The sequence below is a fragment of the Trachymyrmex septentrionalis genome, unplaced genomic scaffold (assembly GCF_001594115.1).
Source record: "Trachymyrmex septentrionalis isolate Tsep2-gDNA-1 unplaced genomic scaffold, Tsep1.0 scaffold14, whole genome shotgun sequence".
NCBI lineage: Eukaryota > Metazoa > Arthropoda > Insecta > Hymenoptera > Formicidae > Trachymyrmex > Trachymyrmex septentrionalis.
The window spans coordinates 3,824,607-3,847,657 of record NW_017304543.1 but is presented as its reverse complement, the minus strand read 5'-3'; the positions used below and the strand labels follow the sequence as shown (position 1 = coordinate 3,847,657).

The following is a 23,051-nucleotide window of genomic DNA, read 5'->3' as shown; positions in this document are numbered from 1 at the left end:
TTAATTTTTTTTAGATATGATTAATCATAAAACTGATGATTTTTTGTCGCAGCTTTTAAAGTTATCGCTATAAAACCAGTTTTGTGACTAATTATAGCTGCAACTAATTATAGAACAACTTTTATAACACATCAGTAGAAGTTAAGTCTAAACTATGTACAAGTTAATCAGAAAATGAAAAACTGCTTGCTCGTATCTTGGAATTATAATTTCGAGAAGAATTTATGAGTCTCAAATTTATGCATTTTTGTCTGAATTGTATGGTAAAGATAAAGATAGATAAGATTTAGGAAAGAGTCCAGATTATTTGGTAAAAGAAAACAAAAAGACTTTATAAGAGTTACTGACGCCGATTCCGAAAATTTTCCAGTAATTTTTCGAGAAACGTCGGAAATTCCGTTTCTTCGGGGCGTTGCAGAATTAATATGTTCCTCGTAGCGCGAGGCACCGGTGACTCACCGCGAGCTTGACTTCGAATTCGCGTTGGCATTATTAATTCGTGCACGTCGCCGTGAAAATTAATCGTCCCGCGAAATTACGCGGAATTATGGTTACTAGCTAGGACAGCTTCAAAATATTTACGGAGCGGACACACGGTAGGAACGCGTAAGACAAAAACGACAGTATTCCTCGTCGATTGCTAAACTCGGTGTTCATCTGTCTTGTGGAGAAACACGTTTATGTTTGGAATTATGTAGTCTTTCGCTTTTTGCGTTTGACTATAGATGAACGGAATAAGTAAATCAATAGCTTGAAAGTGGAACGCTATATCACACCGTTGCTCGGGTGTGGAAGAGAGGAAATTTCCATGCTGGAACATTCGTTTCTCTATATTTGCGAGAAAGATATTGTATATCTTAATAATCTTAGTAGATTATTGGTTGTTTTAATTCCAAGTTACTGAAATGTGAATTAATCATAACTAGTCGTGTGTGCCTCTTTTGCATAATTAAATATCAAAGGAGTAATGGTAACTCAATCCCCTGAGTTGAATAACATTTTATTACTTTTAACTTTCATATGTGTCCAAATATAAATCAATCTATTCCCGTAATTAATTTCAAAGAATATGTTTCAAAGAATGTCCATAATGATGTATATACTTAGTAAATAATAAACTTTTAAGTCAAATTTAATAAATACATTTTCTTGTGTTAATTTGTTCAATGTGTTAATTTGTTTAATGCAATTGTTCTAATTAAATTAACGACATATTGAATAGAAGCAGATTGGCGACAGACCTATAGAAATGATTAAAAACAATATAAATTGAGTATAATTTGACATTATGAATTTAACAGTATACGATTGCAAGATATATCAATTATTTTAACACGACGATATTATAATATACTTGACAACAGACGGATTGGCAATAATTATAATAATTCGAAGGAAGTATATCGTTACTTCTGTATTCTGTTATTAAGCAATAAGCGATTAAGATCGGCTACGAGTCTCTCTACCGTAAAATGTATGCATGCTTCAGACCACACCATATATCTTGATACGTTTGAAATTTTCTGAGATCATTTATCCTCTGTTTATCCAATCAGAAAAATATATATTCGTCGTTGCAATCGTGCGTGATGTTGAAATAAGGATTGATGGTGTCCGCGGAAAAGAATTTATTAAAAAGGAAACTCTCCATCTCGTTTATTCTCGTGTATTGCATTTTTGTCGATTATCGATTCGGTTTTGACTGGCCGTCGGGCACGTTTTGAAAAATAACAATCGTCGAGGTATCGGTCGCTGTCTTATTCCAACCGATGCAATGAGCGAGAGACCGATTCTCTTTCGCTCGTAAGACGGACTAAAGATAGCTCTTGGTTCACTACGGCTCTTGCTCGTCCTCGTCTGGAATTAATCCGCACGCGAGATATATCGGAAATGTCGGCAGACCGAAGGTGAGACGGAGACGAAAAGAAGAGAGATGTAAAAGAGAAGGCGGAGAGCATCCCGAAGAGAAAAATGCGTGTGAGACGCGAATGAATTCGATCGGGAAAAAGGCACGTGGCGGTGATTTAAGTATCTAACTATTTGCATTTTTTTCTAGCAGTCAATTGCTAAATTAGCGTTTCTGAACATCTTTTTTTGCTTTTTTAATTACCTTATATTAGGTTAAGTAAAAAGTCATCGCGTATTTTTTAGCTCAAAGTTGTATATACAATATCTTCGTCAATAATGAATGAAATTCAAATTTAAAAAAAGGGTTTTAAAGCTTGAAATCTCTACTTTTAAAAGCTTATCACATTTTTTAAGTTTATATGAGCTTGATAATTTTTACACACCAAAAACTACGAGCTGAAAAAGACGAAAAATTGTCTTCTCACTTTGTGGATTTGTAACGTGTCCAAAACGAATTTGAGAAAATTTTCGATTACCTATCGTGAAAGCTTGATACTTTCCCTACAAAATCGTTTTTTTTTTAAATATTCCTACGACTTTTGATTACTGAGTTATCGCGGATTAAATAAAAGAATTATTTTGACTTTAATTGCTCATAACTCCATTAAAAATTGTCGTATCGTATAATTTAAAAAAGAGATTTTTAAAGCTGAAACTTTACTCTATTAAGAGAGAGATATATTTATATTGTTGGTAAGAAAGTATAATAATTGCGGTTTTTACTGATAGATGTCTTTTAAAAAAACGCGATGACTTTTTACTTAACCTAATATCACAGTAAAAAGAATTATATCATATTAACAGCATTATTAATTGAAAATAATCTTGTTTATTTATATAACAGTATTAATGAAATAACAATATTAATAAAACAAAATTTTATTAATATGAGAGCATAATGTAGTTGTTTCATTAATAATTTCAATGTTATTATATACAATATAAACTAACAAAATTATTTTTAATTATAATGGTACCGACGATATAATCACTTTTTTCAGTGTATGTATAAAAATTCTTTTTAATTATATATATATATACTTACATATGTATATTACTAAAAAATAATAGCAGTTAAAAAAAAAAGAATTATTACTATATTGCAAATACGTCTTTAGAATGTATATTTTACGACGTTGATACGCAATATCGGATTTCATTTAGGAAAAACGTGCATAAAAGTACGCGGTTGTGATGCAAAGCGTAAGATAAGGTAACGAATTATCATGGTATAAAAATATCGTGAAGAAAGTTGTTTTGCAAGAGATAATTGCGGTGTGTGGGAAGTAAAAACGTTCGTCTCACATACCTGTACTGCAGGTCTCTGCGGGTCCAGTGTGTAACGAGAGTTAATTAATATCGAGCAAAAGGCACCCACGGATTTTCATCATTAGATACCCTTCACGCGCGTATGCAATTATCAGATACAACTTTATAAGTTTCGGATAGGAGAATGGATGGAATTTTCAGATCTTCCTTTTTTCTAGCGCTTCCTTTCTTTCCTACCTCCGAAGGATTACTACCTTCGTGATAATCACGGGCGAGCGGTGATATTCATGGTGCGTGAAGTTTTTGAAAGGAAACCTGGTCTTATGGTCAAGGACGAATTTCGTACGGTCAGGTATTCGAGGAAGGCCGCGACGCAAAAAGGACATTTGGGCGGTGCCGAATGGTCACCGATTTTCACGAGTCTCAACGTGCATCGCCTACATGTTGAGGGACGAGTACGTGCAACGGCACCGGCGTTTCCTCGATGCTGTCGCTTATCGCCAGTTGATAAGCCTTGCCCCACCTTGCTCGATGGCGAGCGTGTGACTCACACAAATTTTGATTCTACTTTGAACGTGGTCGCTGATTTACGTTCCTCAACTTTGATCTCGTACTTGGAAGCAGGTGTTGGTCTTTCCGCCTGCGGAAACTCATTCCTTTGAATATTGTCCTTAAATATTGTCACTAATACTTCAAATATTGATGGAAGGCTATATTTAAGATGTGTTAGAGAGAATGAAGCAACGCGTCGCAAGTTTAAATTTTTGCAGGAGTTATTATTATGAATTACTATTATATAAATTCCGGTGAAAATGTACGTGATTGCATTGGTTCGAATGATTCTTGGACTATTTATATTGATATATCATAATGTAATTATTAAGAGACATTTAAAAAAGTACATAATAAAAAAAATTAAATTGATTTTAATTATAAATAAATATTATAAATAATAAAAATAATAAAATTGATTTTTAGATAAATTACACTAGCATATAGATTAAACCAATTAAATGAAATTCCTTAGTGAAACTCAAGTAAATAATTTTACCTACACATATAAGGAAAATGATATATTTATGCATTTTTTAAATTGTACTTTTAAATAAAATCAAAATTATTGGAAAATATCTGCAAACGTAATCGTAATAATTAAATTATTAAATTTATCACAATGGGATTTTTTGCTTGTACTTCCTTCAAATGTACTTCCTATAAATGTTAGACTTATTGTATTGTAGAGCGATGTATATTGATAAAGTTTGCTCGGGACGTAAAGAATAATTGTACGTGGAACAAATATTGATTGTTGTTTCAATGGAAAAAAATGTCTTTTCATGTTTTCCTGCTGTGATTTCTTGTATGTACTATGTACTATTGTATCGTAGTTTTTACGTTTCCTCTCTGCTGCCAAGAAAGTATTCGATAGTCACATTCGATAAGATAGCGAATCGTGCAGCTGTTCTCACACGCGTTGAACGAACGATGTAGCTTGTAACTTTATATGCCGCATTAAAGAGGCACCTTTGCTAGCCAGATGACAGACGAATGTCTTCTCTTAAAACGAAAAGTCGAAATTGCAATCAACGCGTTTATTACTCAAACATTTTACGCAGGTCGTAAAACAACCCGAAAATAACCATAATCGACGCGTTTAATATCTTTCGCTCAAAGGAAATATATGATTTATTGAGCATCCTGTACATGGGCAATTTTGCGTGTCGAGAGAAATGATGCCATATTATAAGTTGGGGCCAGAACGGGTTTAAATTTGATCGCAGAGGTAAAGTTTTTATCACCCTCGTAAGAAGCGCGTTTAGTTTGTGTTGTGTATCATCTCGCTAGCTCTTAATGAATTTGTCGCGCTACAACCGGGCGGATGTGTTGGGGATTTAGCTGAAATTTGCGTCAGAAATTCCATTCGGGTTCCGTCATAACTTTCTTGTCGGTTCATGCGAGCGTATGTTTGGACAAGAGACGCTCAGAATTTCAACCGGTATCGTCGACACTCGATGTTACGGGCGTTATCTCATCGGGAATAAACTGCACAGTACAGGAGACGAAATCGCGATCTAAAACTGTTTGCTCGGTAAACTCGTACGATGAAAATTTTGCTATCCCATTGCTTCCTACTTCGGTGTACCAGACCGTGCAGATCGGAGCAGCGAATGGTCGAGACACGTCGTTTGTCCCGAAAAGAATTATTGACGCTAACTTAAAGATACAAATTAAATAATGCTCGATGTAATTTATTGAAAATCGTGACGGTATCATATATGCAGAAATGAAGTCTTTTATTTTCGCTGATAAACTTTATTTTTTTTCATTATTTTTCCAACGTAAACGAAACTTTGATATCAATAATACGAGGCAACTTGAGATCTGAATAATAATATAATCGTCCTCTCCTCTCGTTACTTTTTTTTTCTTTCTCTAAACTCGTAGAATGAGAGTCGATGCTCGTCGTGACTCACGCGTGACTGATTCGGTAAACGCGAAGGTAGACAGAGTCCGATGACGGTCTCCGAGGAGAAGGTAAGAAAGCGATAGCGAGAGAGGTAAAGTGACAGAGAGTATGAGGAAAGGGTGAGTAACGGGGTGAAGGCGGAGCAAGGTTGGAATATTCGTTGGGAGGCCGATCTTGAGACGCCATCTTAGTGGTTTGACAGAGTCACCTTGGCGAAATGTGTGGCTTACCGTTGCGAACCTGCGAATTTCTCATCCGCCGATGAGTCGGCGAATCCTTAAAAAACGATTGAATATTTATTTCCGTATCGACGAAATATCGAACTGTAACATTTTCACGTTTATTTTTTTTTTTTAATTTCAATTTTTTAGAAGTGAGATAATTATTTTATCTCATCTGGCAGATAGATTTGTATGTAACACACCTTTACAATCCATTAAATTGTTGAAAGATTACATTGTACAGATACTTTCGTATTATTTCTTCGACTCCTTATTTTTCTCGCGAAATTTTTTATTCATATCATTAATGGAGATCATTATTGATTCATCAACTTTTCCGCTTTCGATATTTTCTATTTTTGTAACCGAGTCATAAATCTCGAAGTTCTATTAAAGCAATGCCTGTTCGAAATTTAATGAAATATGATTTTGAACATTGACTTTCTCTCTTGAAACTTAATCCGCCAGAAGTCCGCCCTTTTTTACAGTCGCTAATTATAAAACTACAGACTGTTTGATATTCTCACCGCGGATTGACTTCAAATTAATAATCAGTTCTTTGACAAATGATGCTGCGGGAAGTGGACAGTTAGTAGAAAGATGCTGCTTCCTTCGTTATTTAATATTACATTTTGCCCGATATATTCACGATGGTAACCGGGGTAAGCGGCGAATCGGGTAGGCTCTGGTGGACGTTCTTTTCGCCTTTTAGCCGGCTTCTCGGAACTAGAATTCGCAGAGCTGCGAACGAGAAGGTCCCCGCCTCGCGGCATTAGCCTGATTAGTATTCGCAACGTGTTACGCGTGTAGTAACCGCACGCGGAATTTCTCTTAGACCGCGCGCGGAGATACCGCTCAAGTAGAAACATTCCGGAATTCACGCGGAATTCTCGCCTCGGCCGTCTCAGGGCCGTCGCTCAACCGGCATGATCGACGTGCGATCGTTACGACATTCGCTTTCGAGACAACCGCCGGCGTGAGAGTACGAACGTGCGTAAAAATGAGTTCGTAAACTAGAGAAGTGTTGAGCGTCGTTTAATACCTGTTATCATTAATTCAGCAGCATTATTAAAATTCATCTTGCCGTGACGTCCCTTCATAACGTATTCAATGATTTTATCCTTCTAATGATTTTATTTTGGTAATGAACGAAAAGGTTGGCCGAAGATCGTGAAAAAAATTAGGATTTTCCAATCCTGTTATAAACATACCTATCTGGCCATTATTTTCCACCACAATGTCAATGCTGTGATGATATATATTTCAAAAAATGTTTAACTCAAATTAAAAGTCTGTCATAAACGAAAGCATCCAAAGATCTTGAGAAAATCCATACGCAATGTATTTAAATGTACAAATATTTGTACATTGATTTTTTTGTTATTGTATTTAATATTTTAGAGATACTTTTAATTTTAAATATCGTTATGTAACATTTCAGTCGGACTGTTTCTAAGTCGCAACGCAAACAAGGGCACGATATGTAATCGTATTTCTGCATTTTTCACCTGCAGCTGTCGCCTACATTCTACATTTGTGTCGTAATTTGACGGTGCTGTAGCTTCGAAAGCGCCGCTTCGAAACGAACGGCCGGGGTCGGTGCGATTTTTCGTGAGGTTAAGAGGCAACCCGTCCTGGTTCAGCAATTTTTCGTAATTCCGTTGCCAAGAAGTAACGCCGTAAAGAATGTCACTCTTGCGCAACGCTTGCGTACGTACATCGTTATCCTTATCCGTATATGGTGCGGATCCGATTGATTTTGTCCATGCATTTTGTGCATGCCGTATATGGGCCGTATCTGGACTGTAACGGTTCGACAACTACCGACCGTATGATTTACTTTAACTGCATTACTTTATATTATTCACCGCTGCTTCTGACGCTCTCGCAAAATTGATTGTCGTATGTTGCGTATCTATATGAACTCAACAATTTTAGAATTCTGAATTTTTCGAATTTTTTATGCACCCACATTGAACTTTAATTTATTTAAATTAATATAAAATTCAATATATTGTTTTTTGGTTTAATATAATGAAAGTTGATATAACGATTGTTAATTATAATATACATTTACAATAGAATACAATATATTATGTATGTAAAAATATAATATTCTCGATTATTAAAATTTATATTAAAATTTATGTAAAGCATCTTAACAAAACGACTTCTAAGAATTTTCTTCCGTAACATTAAATTATGAATATTTAACTGAAAAGATCAACATTAGCTTTGTTTTAAAAGAAAAATAGGGTTAAATAGAACATTAAAGAATACATGAGTTCTCCATTTAGGTTTCATTACATCGGGGTTTCATGTTACGATCGTGTAACAATTGCAGAGCTAATGGACTTGAAGCAAAAAAAAAAAAAGAAATGAATCTTCAATCTCAATCATCGCTCGCTTCGTCTTCATTCTCGTCTTCATTGGTCGAGTATCGATCTCCGATACGCAATCGCTGTGCAGTCGCAATCTTCGATACGTAATACGACGCGGCTTTTAAGCGAGTTTCAAACAACGCTCAGCAAATCGTTCACCGACCAATTATTTGCCGGACCAAGATAAATATCGCGCGGTCGTCGCGATACGTCATGACGTAATGCCAATTGTCAATATGCAATAATAACACGCAATATGTTTGCTTCTGCATCATTCGGCAAAATAAAATATGTCGCTTTTACGCGATGAATTTTATTTTATTTTATTTTATTTTTTTTGCAACGTCGCACAAACGTTGCAGCAATGCCGTTGTGTAAAATTGCAATATTGCCCTCGTTCGCGTGATATCTGTATCGCATTCATAAATATTTGTCGAGTGAGTGCACGGCGTTCGGTGGCGCATTTAAAATTCGTCACGCAAATGCATTCGGGAGATGCCGAATATTTGGCGAGTGAAGGCATCATCTGGAGCCGGCTTGAAGGCACTCATTCAATAAATATTCGCTAAAGCGACACGATTGTCGCCCCGGGGTGATCAGATAATATATGTCGATGCGACGACATGTCGAAATTGCATATGACAGAGTCTTATTTCTCATACGAACGCAACACTGTACAGTTGTACGAGTCGAATACTTGATACGTTGCCTAGAGCCGGTTTTAGCAAAGAGTGATATTCTTACTTACATTCCCTATCTGGAGTCATTACAGCGACGGTACCATTTTTAGAGAGTGGTTGGATGTAGGGAGGTGAGGTATCGTTGGTTTTCGTCCTTTTAAAGACTGGTTATAAACGCAGCACGCTCTTTAAATTGCGTAACGAGGAATCAGTTTTATTTTACGTGATATCGCAACTCCAGTCTCGTAATTCTCGGTCGGTTATTTACTTTTAGCAGAGGACCTGAATTTCTTCGATACAAATCTGTCAACGATAAGAACATGTTGCGTGTACACGTTGCTGCTATATTTAGGAAATGACTTTAGACTCTTGCTTTTTTATCGTTATATCGAATTTATGAATTGTATTTTTTATTTATGATAACAATGTGAAATTATTTTCGATAATAACGAAAGAACAAGTACTCGCATGGTTCTGTGAAAAAAAAAAAAACTTACTATATTAATAGCAAGAAATCTGTGGAAATAAAAAGTAAGCTGTGTTTAGTAGATACTAATATATGTTAGTAGTAGATTTATATTAATTTCGCAAATGACTGGGCGTTTGCAGTTCCATCATGGAAGAATTCTCCGTTGCAAATTGTAATTTTAATCCGTAATAATAAAGCAGAGAAGCAGAAAAGAAAAGAGTAGTCAATTTAGAATTCCTCAGAAGTATCTGTCGCGGCAATAATAATAAAAAAAAAAAAAAAAAAATGAGATTAGTACGTATGTTAATAGCGAATTTATGCTAATTTCCCAAGTAGCCTCGAGCATTCGCGACTTTGTCGTGGGGGTTTACGATCTTGTTTCGCGGGCCGCAACTTTGACCCCGCAATAATAAAGCATACCGCATCCAATCACGCTTTTACCGTTCGTTACAAATTGCACTTGATCACGCGCATGCCTCTCGCGCCGTCTCGAGCGAGTGGTCCACGCCGGGATCAAGACTTTCGATCTTGTCTCGATCGAGGGCGATCGCGGATACGGGGAGAGGCGGCCAGATGCCAGTCGCGGGTGAAAAAAAAAGTGCGAGAGAGAGAGAGAGAGAGAGAGAGAGAGAGAGAGGAATGAGATGGACGCCACGTTGCAGAGTGCAGGCGCAAAAAGGCAAAGACGAGTCCTTATAAGGATGAGCGTCCTTAACCCGCTTATTCGCGGTGCCTTAAAGACACAGCCGCTATGCGAAACGACCGGTGAAGCGATTCGCGAGAGCCGGTAACGGCAGGTCCGATGCCTTTTACGGTTGTCGTCCCGCATTCGTGTCCGCTCGGTTTGCTACCATCGGCGAAAGAAAATTTCTGACGAAACCCCCTGGGGCGCCGTAAAAAAGTCCAGCGATGTCCCATAATAGAAAATACGAGAGGCGAGACATGGGCGCGTGTAACTAAACACCGCGAGTGACGCATCGTTGCGTTTGATCGGCATAGAAGGTGATTCACGAAGATACCGCACGTCTTCGATAGTCCATATACGTGAGGTCATTAAATGTAAATTTAATTCTGAGCAATCACAGACCTTATAAAAGAAACTTTTGTTTTACATTGGAAAAGCGCGACGAATTCGAGATGATCATTTTTCCGCGTTCGGAACAATTAAACCTCTTTCAAGTATCTGACATACTTGTATCTATTATTTATATAGTATGTAATTTAAGAGAATGATTTGCTTTCTAGAGCTGGCAAAGAACGCTGTGCAATTTACCTTTCGTTAATCTCAATCTGGTTATTCTCTATCTGGAAAAGAACATTTTTAGGAAATTTCTTTTTCTTTTTTTTTTTCTTCAAATTTTCATGAGAATTTTATCGGTACTTAACATTTCTGTCTCTTTCTAAAAACATTATTTCTTTAATTATTTTTTTCTTGATAATGCAAATATTGATAATTAGTTAACAATAAGTTATACGACATACACATTCGCATATATTTATGTACTTTTTCACGTATCTCGCTATTTTTTTTATTTAAAAAATCAGGATAACAGTAGAAAACAATATTCAGAGTAGCTCACTGATATTACGTTATAGTGAACTTTTTGTTATCTTTATTGTTTTGCGACTCCAATTGCAGAAAATGATAGATATAATATTATACGTTTCTCATGGAATCTCTGTCTTTGCTCATTTTTAATACAGTTTATTTACGTTGCTTGTACTCGAATTTATTTCAAAATTGCATTAAAAAATTCTTCAGTCTTACCTGGGATTTTCGATAAAATGTCTGGAAAAATAAATCCGAGGGAATTGTCAGGAAAATTTTTTTACAAGATTTCAGTAAACACTTAAAATTTGAAATATTTTCCCGTCGGTTCGTGTTATATCTCGGACTTCTAGATTCGGCGAATACTATTGACAGCATACCTCCACGTACATTTAGAGATTGCTATATCTTTGTGGTAAAAGACGTCGGTTCCGTTGAGATGTGTAACGCACATCGCGATCGCGTCGGCTGCAGATTTGCTTAGAAGGCACCCGTCACGTCGCGTCGGCGAGGTATAAACAGGAATGTTGGGCAGGGTCGATGACATCCGAGAGTACCGACCGGTTTTCGAGGACCTCTGAACGAACAGTCCTGCCTGGGAAAGAGAGAAGAGAGAGAGAGAGACAAAGATTTCCGTTCCATATGTTCCTGGCTTACGACGGAATTCGAAAAACATTGCATCGTCGAATCGAAGTTCGATTGATTCGTGCAATTTTATGCGAACGCGATGAATCGCTTAAACCCTGATTCCGTAAACGCGAGAATGACGCTACGTAATGATGCCAAGGAGAAAAATCATGAATTTCGAGGACACGCAATCTTAAGATTCCTCGAAGCCATTTATTTTTCGATCATATAAATAGCTATAAAGAAATGGATCTGTCAAGTTAGCACATTTTATTAATAATTAATATAAAAAAAAAATAATGACAGTTCTAGTAGCACTTTTCGTAGTTCTATGGTTTATAAAAATAAAAAAGTTCCGCATTTTTTATACTAGAAAACCAAAATTGAAAATATGATGCATTAACTTCGCAAATCTGGCATGATATTTCCTCTTTACAAGAAAAGGAAAAGAATTTTATGAAGTGCCATGTTACATCGAAATTGGTAAAACAATGAGAATTGCATTTTTAGATGCGACGATATTTTAGATGAAAAAAAATCGAACGCAGAGAGACACTTATAATATAAATTACAATTATAATATAAATGCGATCGCTCCATATTATTTGATTCATTCATTTCCCGATTGGATAATAAAAAAAGTTGTCGAACACCGACAACATATACTCTGACAGAGATCAGATTTCTATGAGAAAACAATGTGCTGCGTCACGAGTGATGAATGGCTGCAAATATTATTTGAAGTTAACCGAGCTTCAACTTATTCTCCATCCCTTCTTGCGGACAGAATTATATGTGGACAGTGAAATACGATAAACCTCAATCAACTGCGACCGCTGTTTACCAGTCCATAATGGGAAGAGTTACGAAAGTACGTGGCAAATTAACATGGAAATCGCGCCGTGGAGAATAAATAAACCCGGTAACGGTTCCGGGTGACTTCTTCCAGGAATGATGACGCGGGTAGTCGCGAGTCCAAGAGTGGACCGGGGAAAGCGAATGTGTGTGAATCACGCTGTAGGCAGTTCTGAAGGCAACCGGCGGTGATTCGTCGCGACCTTTGAAAGTGGATATACATACGACGAGCGCGAGAAGCAGGAAAACAGCGACGACGACGACGATGACGATGATGGGTAATGTCGAAAAAATTCCTGGAGAGCTCAATCCGGTCGTGAAGAACGTGTTCCGGGATCGGTATATAATAAGCGGTGGCTAACAATTTCCCTGAGGAATTATATCTAGCAGCCCTAATAACAACGTGAATAATTTGAGTGGACTCGCGCAAATTAAGTGCGTCATCGCGAGCGGCCAGTGTGTTTAATGGAAGGCAGATAAAAGCGAGAGGAACGTTTATTAACACCTACGCCCGCGCTGTCTCCTCCGCCGACGAATATCGTTTGCGACTGTTGCAACGATATCAATGTTGGGCGTTTATGCGTAAACAACGATAATTCACGTCTACGCGTAGGCTGTGCGAACTGTCTTTCTGCATAAAATGGTGTGTAATGACAACGTGATATAAGTAATCGAAATTAATTACTCTACGCACGAGAGAATTGTTTCGTTGAAAGATGCTCAGCTATAACATACAATATTACGATTAATTACTAATACTTCTTTCCTATTTTATCTAAGAGACGTCTAAATTAATATAGAAAAATATAGTACCTATATTTTTTTACATATACAATATAATGTAACGAAAACCGTGTAGGATATACTGTTAAATTCAAAATGTTAAATTAGACCCAGGATTTCAGTTATTTTTAATCATTTCTATAAGTCACCATTGCTACCTAATATATCATCAATTTGATTGAAAAATAATTAAACACTATACAAGAAAATGTATTAAATAAATTAAATTTGATTCAAATTTAGTTTATTATTTACTAAATGCATATATACTTAATATGGACGATATTTATTTTGAAACTAATCACAGAAATGAATTAATATACATTTTAAATCTATTTTTTTCCCCTCCCCAAGTTCTGAACAGGTCTAAAGCGTGCAATAAGTTAGAGTGAGATAGCTATAATTTGTTTCACTCTAACTTGTCGCACTGTTCAGAACTAGTTCAGAATTCTTCGAAAAAGAACAGACCTATAGATACATATGAAAATTCAAATTAACAAAGTGTTCTTTAACTCAAGGAATTAGATTACCTGCTCCTTTGATATCTGACAATGTGCTGCATATAATTAACATAATTTGTAAGGAAAGAGTGCATGTTAGCATCCCGGTTGGGAAAGACAATAGGTCTGTTCCGCATTGCTTAAAATCCCCAAAAATTGTTGTATCTAAAACAAGCTAAATATATTTAGGCGAAATTCGAAGAGAAAGAAAGTGAAGATTCTGAGTGCAGAAAGTATAAACAACGTAAACAGACCTAATGCGAGGGGAAAACGTGTAATTATATTGTAAATTACGAGGCAGCCGTGAATGATACTCGCGTGCACTTGCTCGCACTGATAAAAGGTTAAATAACTTTGCTCTGTTCCGATATCACGCTCGAGAGATTAGCATCCCTTCGTTAGTTAGTCATAGAGATCTGTCTGCCGCTGTACATGCGAGATACATGATTTATTCGCTTGTTAACCGATATCCTTGTGGTAGTGAAATGCGACATAAATTTTCGATCCGGCCGAACCGAGTCGTAAATTTCTAAACTTATACAAATCACAATGGCAGACTACTTTATACGTTATATATATTTATTTTCCAGACTTACTTGTCAGATAAAACTAAACATCAGATAGTAAAGCTAGATAATTTTGATCGACGTTAGTAATTAAATTAAGTGTATTTTTTAATCGAATAATATGCTTCCGGATAAGATTTTAGATAAGATTTTATCTTATCATAAAATTATAAAAAAAAGTATATAAATGATAATGTACGTTTTATATAAGTAAATTATCTTAGAGGAAAGTCTACATTACGATATCAACATTGTTCTCCGTAATCGAGACTCCTATATTGAATCTAATTTGATAACATTTTTTTTTTAAATATAACTACATATTATAACTATACATTTTATTATAAATAAAATATAACTTTACATTTTATTATTTGTATTTATCAGTCAAAGATTAAACGAAAAATGTCATGAAGCTTCTTTTACAGAAATGAAATAAGAATTAATGGATTAAATGTTACTTTACTTAATCAGAGCAGTAATTTCTATTTAAGTAAGACGTTTGTCAATCGATAGTACGTTATCCTTTAAAGTCCCAAATAATTTCTCTGAAAGAATACGATTCAAAATGTAACAGTATGTATAATTATACGTACATGATTATATTTCTTCGTATAGATTTGTTTATCTTGAAGTCAAACTGTTGAAGAAATCTATCGTGCAACCTAGACAGATGCACATAGACGGTATCTCCGTTATTTTACTCACTCATAAAATATGATGGAACCACACATCTGACAGCCGAATATATTACTCTTCGTAAATCGCACAAAATTTTACGATCTATCCCTGAATCTAAAGCTGGTTACCTTTCGACTCGAGGCACGATTTCTCGAAATGGTTCGTTTCATCGAAGATAGGAGCGAGAGTCAAGGCTCTCGGTTTCAGGACCACCGGTCGTACAATCGGCTTGGTCGTATACACACGTGTGTATGTATGTCGCGCGGTGCAGCAGAGAAAACGTGCAAGAGACCGAATGAGAAAGGGAGAACGCGGTGATAGAAGACGCTGGAGAACGGCGAACTAAAAGTACACGTCGGCCTCTTTCTGGCTACTTCGCTCTCTACCTCGCGCTCGCGAACCTCGGCATCGCATGGTGAACGTGACGTCATCGATCGGACATTCCATCGAGCTTTACGTGCCGTTCCAGCGTCTCCTCGCACTCTATCACGAGAGAATTCCTGGAATGTTTATCAGCGTCAGCAGAAACAATGCTCCACTAAAACAATTAGGTCACGTGAATTAGATCCGCGCGAACGAATGCTTTCGCTTTTTATTCAACTCCGGAAGAACCGAATGAAGCAGCAGTTCGATAATTAATCGATAAAACGGAAATAATATTCTTGCTCGAAAGATATGAGCTGATGAAGCTATTAAAGCCGATATTCATAGTCCGTTAATATTTCAAGAACATCTTAAGTGATGCCTTAAGATCCTAATCCTGCTCTCTGATTGGTTCAATGACATCTTAAGACTGTATTTTAAGACAACCTTCTAAAGAATCGATTATGAATACTGGCCTTAAGTACTACTAATTAATGAATGAGATAACGTCTTTTGCTTTTGTTTCTCGAAGCAAACGCTTAAGAAGCCCTGGCCTAACTGTGCCAATTTACTTGTGTAGATTTTATAAATATGCTTGATATAATCGAATTGTAATAATCGAAACCCTTTCTTCTTACAGACATATTCTGGCCTCTTTTGCGTCGTAGTAAACCCTTATAAGAGACTGCCAATATACACAGAGAAGATTATGGAAAGGTACAAAGGCATTAAGAGACACGAAGTGCCACCACACGTATTTGCCATTACCGATACGGCTTATCGTTCTATGTTACAAGGTAACGCACAATACATAATTAAAAATTTGTATTAGCTATGCATTGCATTGAATTAATATTTTTAGCTGATGCATTAAAATCTAATGTTTGAATAAAGAATTGTATACAATAATAATCTTACTGGACCGTACATTTGAAAATTCAACAATAAGAAATAGAGAAATAATGGTCATAACGTCAAAGCTGTTCTTTATTTAAATCTATATTTACGATAACAAAAGTTATGTTAATTCATTTGCAAAGTTTAATTCTTAATTATTTTAATCTTACTCGACAAGAAAACAAAATTGCAATCGACAAATAGTTACTTTGCACTCTTTATAATATATTCAGTATCTAAAGTTTTGCTATATCAGACGTCATTATTCCTTATTTTTTTATATTTTTCTGAGTGCAGTGTGTATTACATTTTTAAACAACGTACGCAGAAGTCTTATATCTTAAGACATCTGAATATAGTGTATCATTTAACTCTGCTGGTCTGCTCGGGATGTTTCGCTCAAAGTGTAATTTATTTTTTCTCACTAACATTTTATTAAAAAGTTTTCTCTGGTATCTAATGACTTCGTCTGTTAATCTAAGATTTTTTTTCTGCGAAAATTTTATATCTTTTATTTTTCAGAGCTTTTTAAATCGTATTGATCCAAACAATATGATCGTACAGTAAATTGGAATAAACCAGCAAGGTTAAGTAAATTCTCTTTAGCAGTCTACGTATCATCAGTATTCTGTCTATTGCAGATCGCGAAGACCAGTCAATTTTGTGCACCGGCGAGTCCGGCGCCGGCAAGACCGAGAACACAAAGAAAGTGATTCAATATTTAGCCTATGTGGCCGCGTCGAAACCCAAGTCCAACGCGGTAAGTCAACGTCCATTAGTACGTTTGCCGTTGTGTCGGCGGTGGCGACGGCGGTTTCCGCCAAGCGGCGAATCCATTGTGTTTCACGCACGCGCTCGCTCGCTGAAGACACGCGTGCTCGACAAATTAAACTACCACGGTTTATACGAGCCATTTAACCTCCTGGTGCTCCCGTAAGCACGAATGCTGCTCCCTCGAGCTTCCTGAGGCGCGCGAGAGTGATCTCTGTCCCCGGAAATACGCATGCACATTCGATTGAAAAGAGAGAAGGCTCTTTATAATAGATATTTCAAGTCCGAAGTAATATCGAACTTATTTTTCAGTTCGCGTTACGTCGGCTTTTCGATATTTAAATGGAAAGAAATATTCAACAACGTTATGTAAATTGCCATTGAGATGTTATAATTAACGGGAATAGCAAGACGTGCGCGATTACTATAATTTGAAGCAAGTGAAGCTGGAATATCGCTATATCTTCAAACTTAATTTCCGTAATAAATATTATTTTGTTCCATATATCGTGTCTCCCTCTGCATTTTTAACTGGCTTAAAATGACGGTATTCGCGTGCGTATAATAATGCTGTTACGGTTGAAAGGTTTCGATTACCTCACGCACAATTATGTTTACGCGATAGATGTCTACTCACAGCTATGCGCGTTGCCAAGGTTAATGACCAAAGCGGCTATATCGAAACGGCACAACAAGAGAATACTACAATTGACACGCTACCCGGTAAATAGATTTAACTACAACGGCGTTTGTTATCCGAGCGATTGTGGAATGCGATTACAATGTTTGACCATGAACGTGTTTAGTCAATTATTTGGCTCGATTCTTTTTTTATTTTCCTAGTCGAAGCGTCATCAAATGCTTGTTTCCTACATGTAAGCTAATGTGAAAGAAGGAAGACTTAGATTACTTAGATTCAAACGCGATTTTAAATCAACGAGTTGTGCGACAAATGAAGCTAATATTATTTTTGTTTTAATATTTTCAACATTGTCCAATAGCAATTATTTTCGTCTGTTTGGAAAACGCTACGAAGAGAGTTCAACGTCACGAGTTACCGCAGATTTGTTGGGTTTATTTCGATAGGACCGCAAAGTGCAACAAAGAGCTCAGAGTCGGATGCACTGATGCGCGATGAGAATGCAGACCATCGGCGTTAAAAGCGTTGAAATTTCGCATAATTGAGTCACCGTGTTCACCACAATCGCGTCGACCTTTCCGAAGCTCGGAAAACCTCGTTGCCACTCGTTTCCGTCGCCGGAGGTGCAACCTCAATATCCGATTTATGACGTCTTTACCACGAGCTCGCGGTACCACGAATTCCATATTCGTTACTGCCGAATTAATGACCAGAGGAAACCAGACATCTCGTGCGAACTGCGAAACTCGTTAAAATTCTTTATCGTTTAAACAGATTTCCGTGTTCGAATAATTGATTCTGGAATAAGTATTCTGTCACGGATAATTGTTAACATGTTTTTTATAATTCACAATCATGTTTTTAATGAAACTGTAAGTGTCACAATTACGAAATTTCAGTATCTTATCATAAATGTCTACTAAGAAAACTTGTCTTTTTTTAATGGATTGATATTTTTTTTTAGAGAGAATGTCAATCCATTATTTTAAACGAAAGAGATATTTTTGAAAAAAAAAAACCTCAATTTTTTTTTTTTTTTTTGAGAATATTAATCTAATATAAAAAAAAGAATTCTTGAGCTCTTCCAATAATGTTTCTCTGTAGAGATCTATTGATTAAAAGAATTCAAGAAATCCTAAGATATTGATTAAAAGAGAGAGAGAGAGAGAGAGAGAGAGAGAGAGAGAGAGAGAGAACAAAACTGTTTGAGAGCCTCTGCTATACAGGTTCGCATACAGTGGCTTCTTTGTTCTCGCGTGTTTTGCCGAGATACTTGAAGAGTATAATCCGAACCATCGCGCGAAGCGTAACGTTATTAATAAATCGAAAAAGATGCAGGGAACTGTTTTTTTCCGGATTGCAAATTACGTTGAGGTTTGAGTGGAAGGACGGTGAGTTTAAAAAAAAAGAGAAACGCGCAGATACAATCTTCAACTGGTAACATTCATTTCTCAGTCCTGTCCATCTGACGTACTGACCTCGTGGAGTCTTGTAACCGTCTTTGTAAATTTTACAAGTCATATGGCTATTTTTAGCATTTGTGAATCAGATAAAAATTTAAGCAGAAATAATAGCGACCATATGTTGAATGTAAATAATATGATTTAGTCCCTCGTAGACATTTTATAAACGTGGTGCACGTTGAGGGTTTGCTTTCATAAATGGCAGTATATAGTAAAATATACAAAGTGATGCAGGAGGCTTCGTAAGCCTGCATAATACAGCTGCAAAATATAGTAATATCGAATCGATTATTTGAAAAATGGTAAATTCAAAAAAATAGAAAGATTTAACAAATTAAACCTCTTTGCGCACATTATTGTTGCTAAAAGAAATTCTCAAAATTCTTAAATACAATATATTAAAAAAATAGCAAAATTAACACATTTTTAACGTTATATTAGAAAATACTCAATTATTTTACAAATAACCAACTATAGTAAAGCTAAAGTTTGTAATTTTGATTGGAAAAGAAGAAGAGGAAATGTCTGATAGTGAAGAAAAACTCTTGTTGTTTCTTAAATAATCGATTTTATTAAATGGCACAAGCCGACGTTTTCCCACCGGTTTTTCCAACCGGTTTTAGACTTGCTAGCAAGTCGAAAACGTAAAGAGGTTGCTGCAAAAGAAGCAGCATAGAGAGGAGAGTGTCTTACTTCTTTCGAAGATTCGCCTTCTGAATCGCGACTTCTCCTTCCACTCGATCGAAGGTCGCCCAGCAAGAGAGAGCCTTAACACATTTTCGATTACCATAAGTCGCGTTCGCATTACGACTCGGATGGACGCTCGTTGATTAAGCCTAATCGATCTGTATTGCTCCGCGTACATGTTGCTTACGATACGGTTCGGGGAAGAGAAGGAGGAGGGAATCAGAGACAGGCGCATCGCGCTCACTGAAGGACCTCTCCTTTTCCAGGCAAACGATCCACTTATCAGAGTCTCTTTTTTGATTCTCTTGAGTCACGCGAGGAGCTGGATTGCCCGCGCATGACTCATCTCATGAATGTAAAATCTAGGCTTGCCATAGATAAAAAAAAATAAATAAAAAAAAAATCCAGGTGTTCCGTCGTGTTTTCTCCCAACTATACATTTTTTTGGAACGTTTAAAACGATCGTTTTCGATCAAGAATTTGATAGACCATCCTTTGGATTTTTAACACTTAATTTTCATCACCGTGATTTTATACTCTATTGTCTAACAAGATGACAAATAAGACGAAGGAAATATGCGAAATATTCTGTATTATGATGCATCGTAGCAAAATCTAGATATAACGTTGAACATTTTCAAGTACTAGATTAATTCCGTTGCAATACTTCTGCACTCGACGGTCCTTATCGCTTCTGGTCGTGAACGTAATTGTCGCAAACTAATCTTTGCAGGTCGCATAGAACATGCAATCGACGCAATTAAATTTTCGTGTTATCTGTCTGATTTTTTAATGGCCTTTATTAGATCGAGTCAGTGTACATATATACAGCATGATGATGTATAATTGCGCACATCTGAAGCACACATATCTAATACTTTGTACAGTAAACTTTGATCAAATTGAAATTGTAGTGAGTAAATAACATAGAAGTGTTGGTTTTAGCGAAATGGTGACAGGGATATTTTTGTTCTTCGATAAATCTGAAGAGAATGGTGCCTTTTTCAGAAAAGATAAACACCTAAATTTGATACCGAACGCTGCTGTCGTTAAATTAAATGAATTCTATTATATATAAATATTGCATAAAAGTATACAATTCATAATTAAAAATTTTACTTTATCTTTCTTAAGAGAAGATAAAGAGCGTTGGAGTTACAGTCGATATTGATGAGATATTAGCTGTCACTTAATTTAATTTAAATTAAAAAATTACCACTTTAATAATAAGTATTTTTTTTTAAATCACATGCACCAATCAGTCGAGAATCGCTCTCGTTCAACTAGATTCTGCACGCACAAATCTCGAAGAAGATTGGATCTTTTTCCGCATATCAGGTTTCTTAATGTTCCTTCTTGATCGCCGATCGCACGGCATTTGTACATGTAAAAGTATATGTGTAAAAAAAAAAGTTTGTAAAACGAGAACACTCGCCTACGGTACGACTGCATGCTATCGCATCGACTGCATTATCGTCTTACTTTTGTTCACAGCCAGCACATTCCTGATCGTTTCGCATGCACAAGAGCAAATAAGCTCGCTTATGTTTCGCCACTACGGACATTTTAAACCATTTCAATCGGGGCGTTACTTTCAGAGTATACAGGGTGTCGCGCACAGCTGCCTGATTATTTTTTACTGTCATTAATTCTTTGATGAGTTTGGAGTCAACGATTTCTTAATGAATGTTTCGGGAGTCTATGGTATATCGCGCCCGTTCCTTTGACGTTGAGTATCTCTTGGAATCTCGAATCTAGATTGAATTAAGATTCGTGTGCAATTATCTGTAAAAATTTTTTAATCAGTTTTAGCTATTCCTGCATTTCGATAAATAATCAATTGAGATCGAATCGACTTCCAAATTCATCAAGAATTTAAAAAGTAATGCCGCAGCACTATTATGCACCCGATATTTGTATCAAAACTGAATTATTCGGCATCTGAGAAATTATTTTCCAATCTCTTAAAAACTGAAATCTAAATCGAAACAAATCCTATAAAAAAAAAAAAGCGATAAAAAGAAAGAGAGAAATTGATTCCAACGTCTGCTAAGATTCAATTTCACTCGAGTGTGCGTTTATTCACCGGTCGATTTGTTCTTCGTGTACTTACCATGTGGTACACGAACGTGAGGGAATCGCACGGAGCAAGGACGAACGCGTGACTCGAAATCCACGCCATGGTCAATTCTGATCTAATGCTGAAAATTCTTTTATTTTCGGTGCTGACTTTTGGCGGCCGCCCACCTAGACTCCGAGTCCGGCATTAATCATAGTAAGTCAACGAAAGAAACAGAGGCCCGGCTCAGGCGGCTGACGACGCCTGCGGCACGGAATTTTTTATTATTTTCCCGCTTATCCATCCCTTACTAACAAACTCTTTTGATTTTTGATATATCAATTGACGCACGTACCGAGAGAGAAGAAGAGATCGCAATATATTATCGAAATAACATCACACATTTGTGATCTCGAAAAATATGATACAAACAAATTATATATAGACACGTAAAGAAAATATGTCTGTAAATAACTCGTATATACATGTATATACATGTATATACGAGTTATTTATATAATTGCTATCTATTTTTGTAAGACGAGATTTAAATACGGTGGATGCCCATTTTTTATAATGGTTATGTTTAATATAAAATTAAAAAATGACATTTTGGAAAGAGTATCCCGCGACAAATAGTTGACGTTTATATTTTTAAGAAAAATATGTAATATTAATATTACTTTTTAATTAATTTTTGTACATATTATAATATATTTTTATTCAAATTACAGAGTTTAATTGTATTAAGACATCTTTTATTTATTTTGTGAAGATGAAAATGTGTCTCGCAGTTCTTTTGGAGATGAATATGTATTTAGATTAAAATAAATTGTTTTAAACGTACTCTAATAAGATAATAACCTCTCGGTACCTGCGTGCATTTCGCGCATAGAGATATAATTGTATTATTTCACATTATTCATCTGTGAGAAATTAATCGTTGTAAAATCGTTTATCGAAACTATTGGTGTTTTTGTGGCTAACGAAGCTTCTCTTTGCCTCTTTTTTCCTGCTTGCGGATCCAGGGATCTGGGAATGTCACGGAAAAGTTTGCGGTAATTAAAATTGAGAAAGGGAGAAAGAAAGTGGGAGGAAACAATATTAACACTGGTGTGGTGTCGTGATAAGTGTCTTGCCTTACAGCTTGCTTTTGTCGTCGATTATTGTCATTTGTTTCTTTTTTTAGCCTTTCAGTGCGCTGCAGTTTAACAT

The 23,051-nt window shown here is 36.2% G+C and overlaps 1 protein-coding gene across 2 annotated transcripts in view; it reads left to right on the top strand.

Annotated features, from left to right (window-relative positions):
• LOC108745516 (myosin heavy chain, non-muscle) overlaps positions 1–23,051 on the top strand; it is a 33,513-nt gene that overhangs the window by 2,384 nt on the left and 8,078 nt on the right. The window contains exons 2-5 of one of the 2 annotated variants that reach the window (XM_018481695.1): positions 15,960–16,116; positions 16,858–16,976; positions 22,029–22,052; positions 22,865–22,894. In XM_018481695.1, coding sequence (XP_018337197.1) covers positions 15,960–16,116; positions 16,858–16,976; positions 22,029–22,052; positions 22,865–22,894 — 330 coding nt within the window. The remainder of the gene's footprint in view (positions 1–15,959; positions 16,117–16,857; positions 16,977–22,028; positions 22,053–22,864; positions 22,895–23,051) is intronic. The other variant, XM_018481696.1, reaches the window with a different exon arrangement.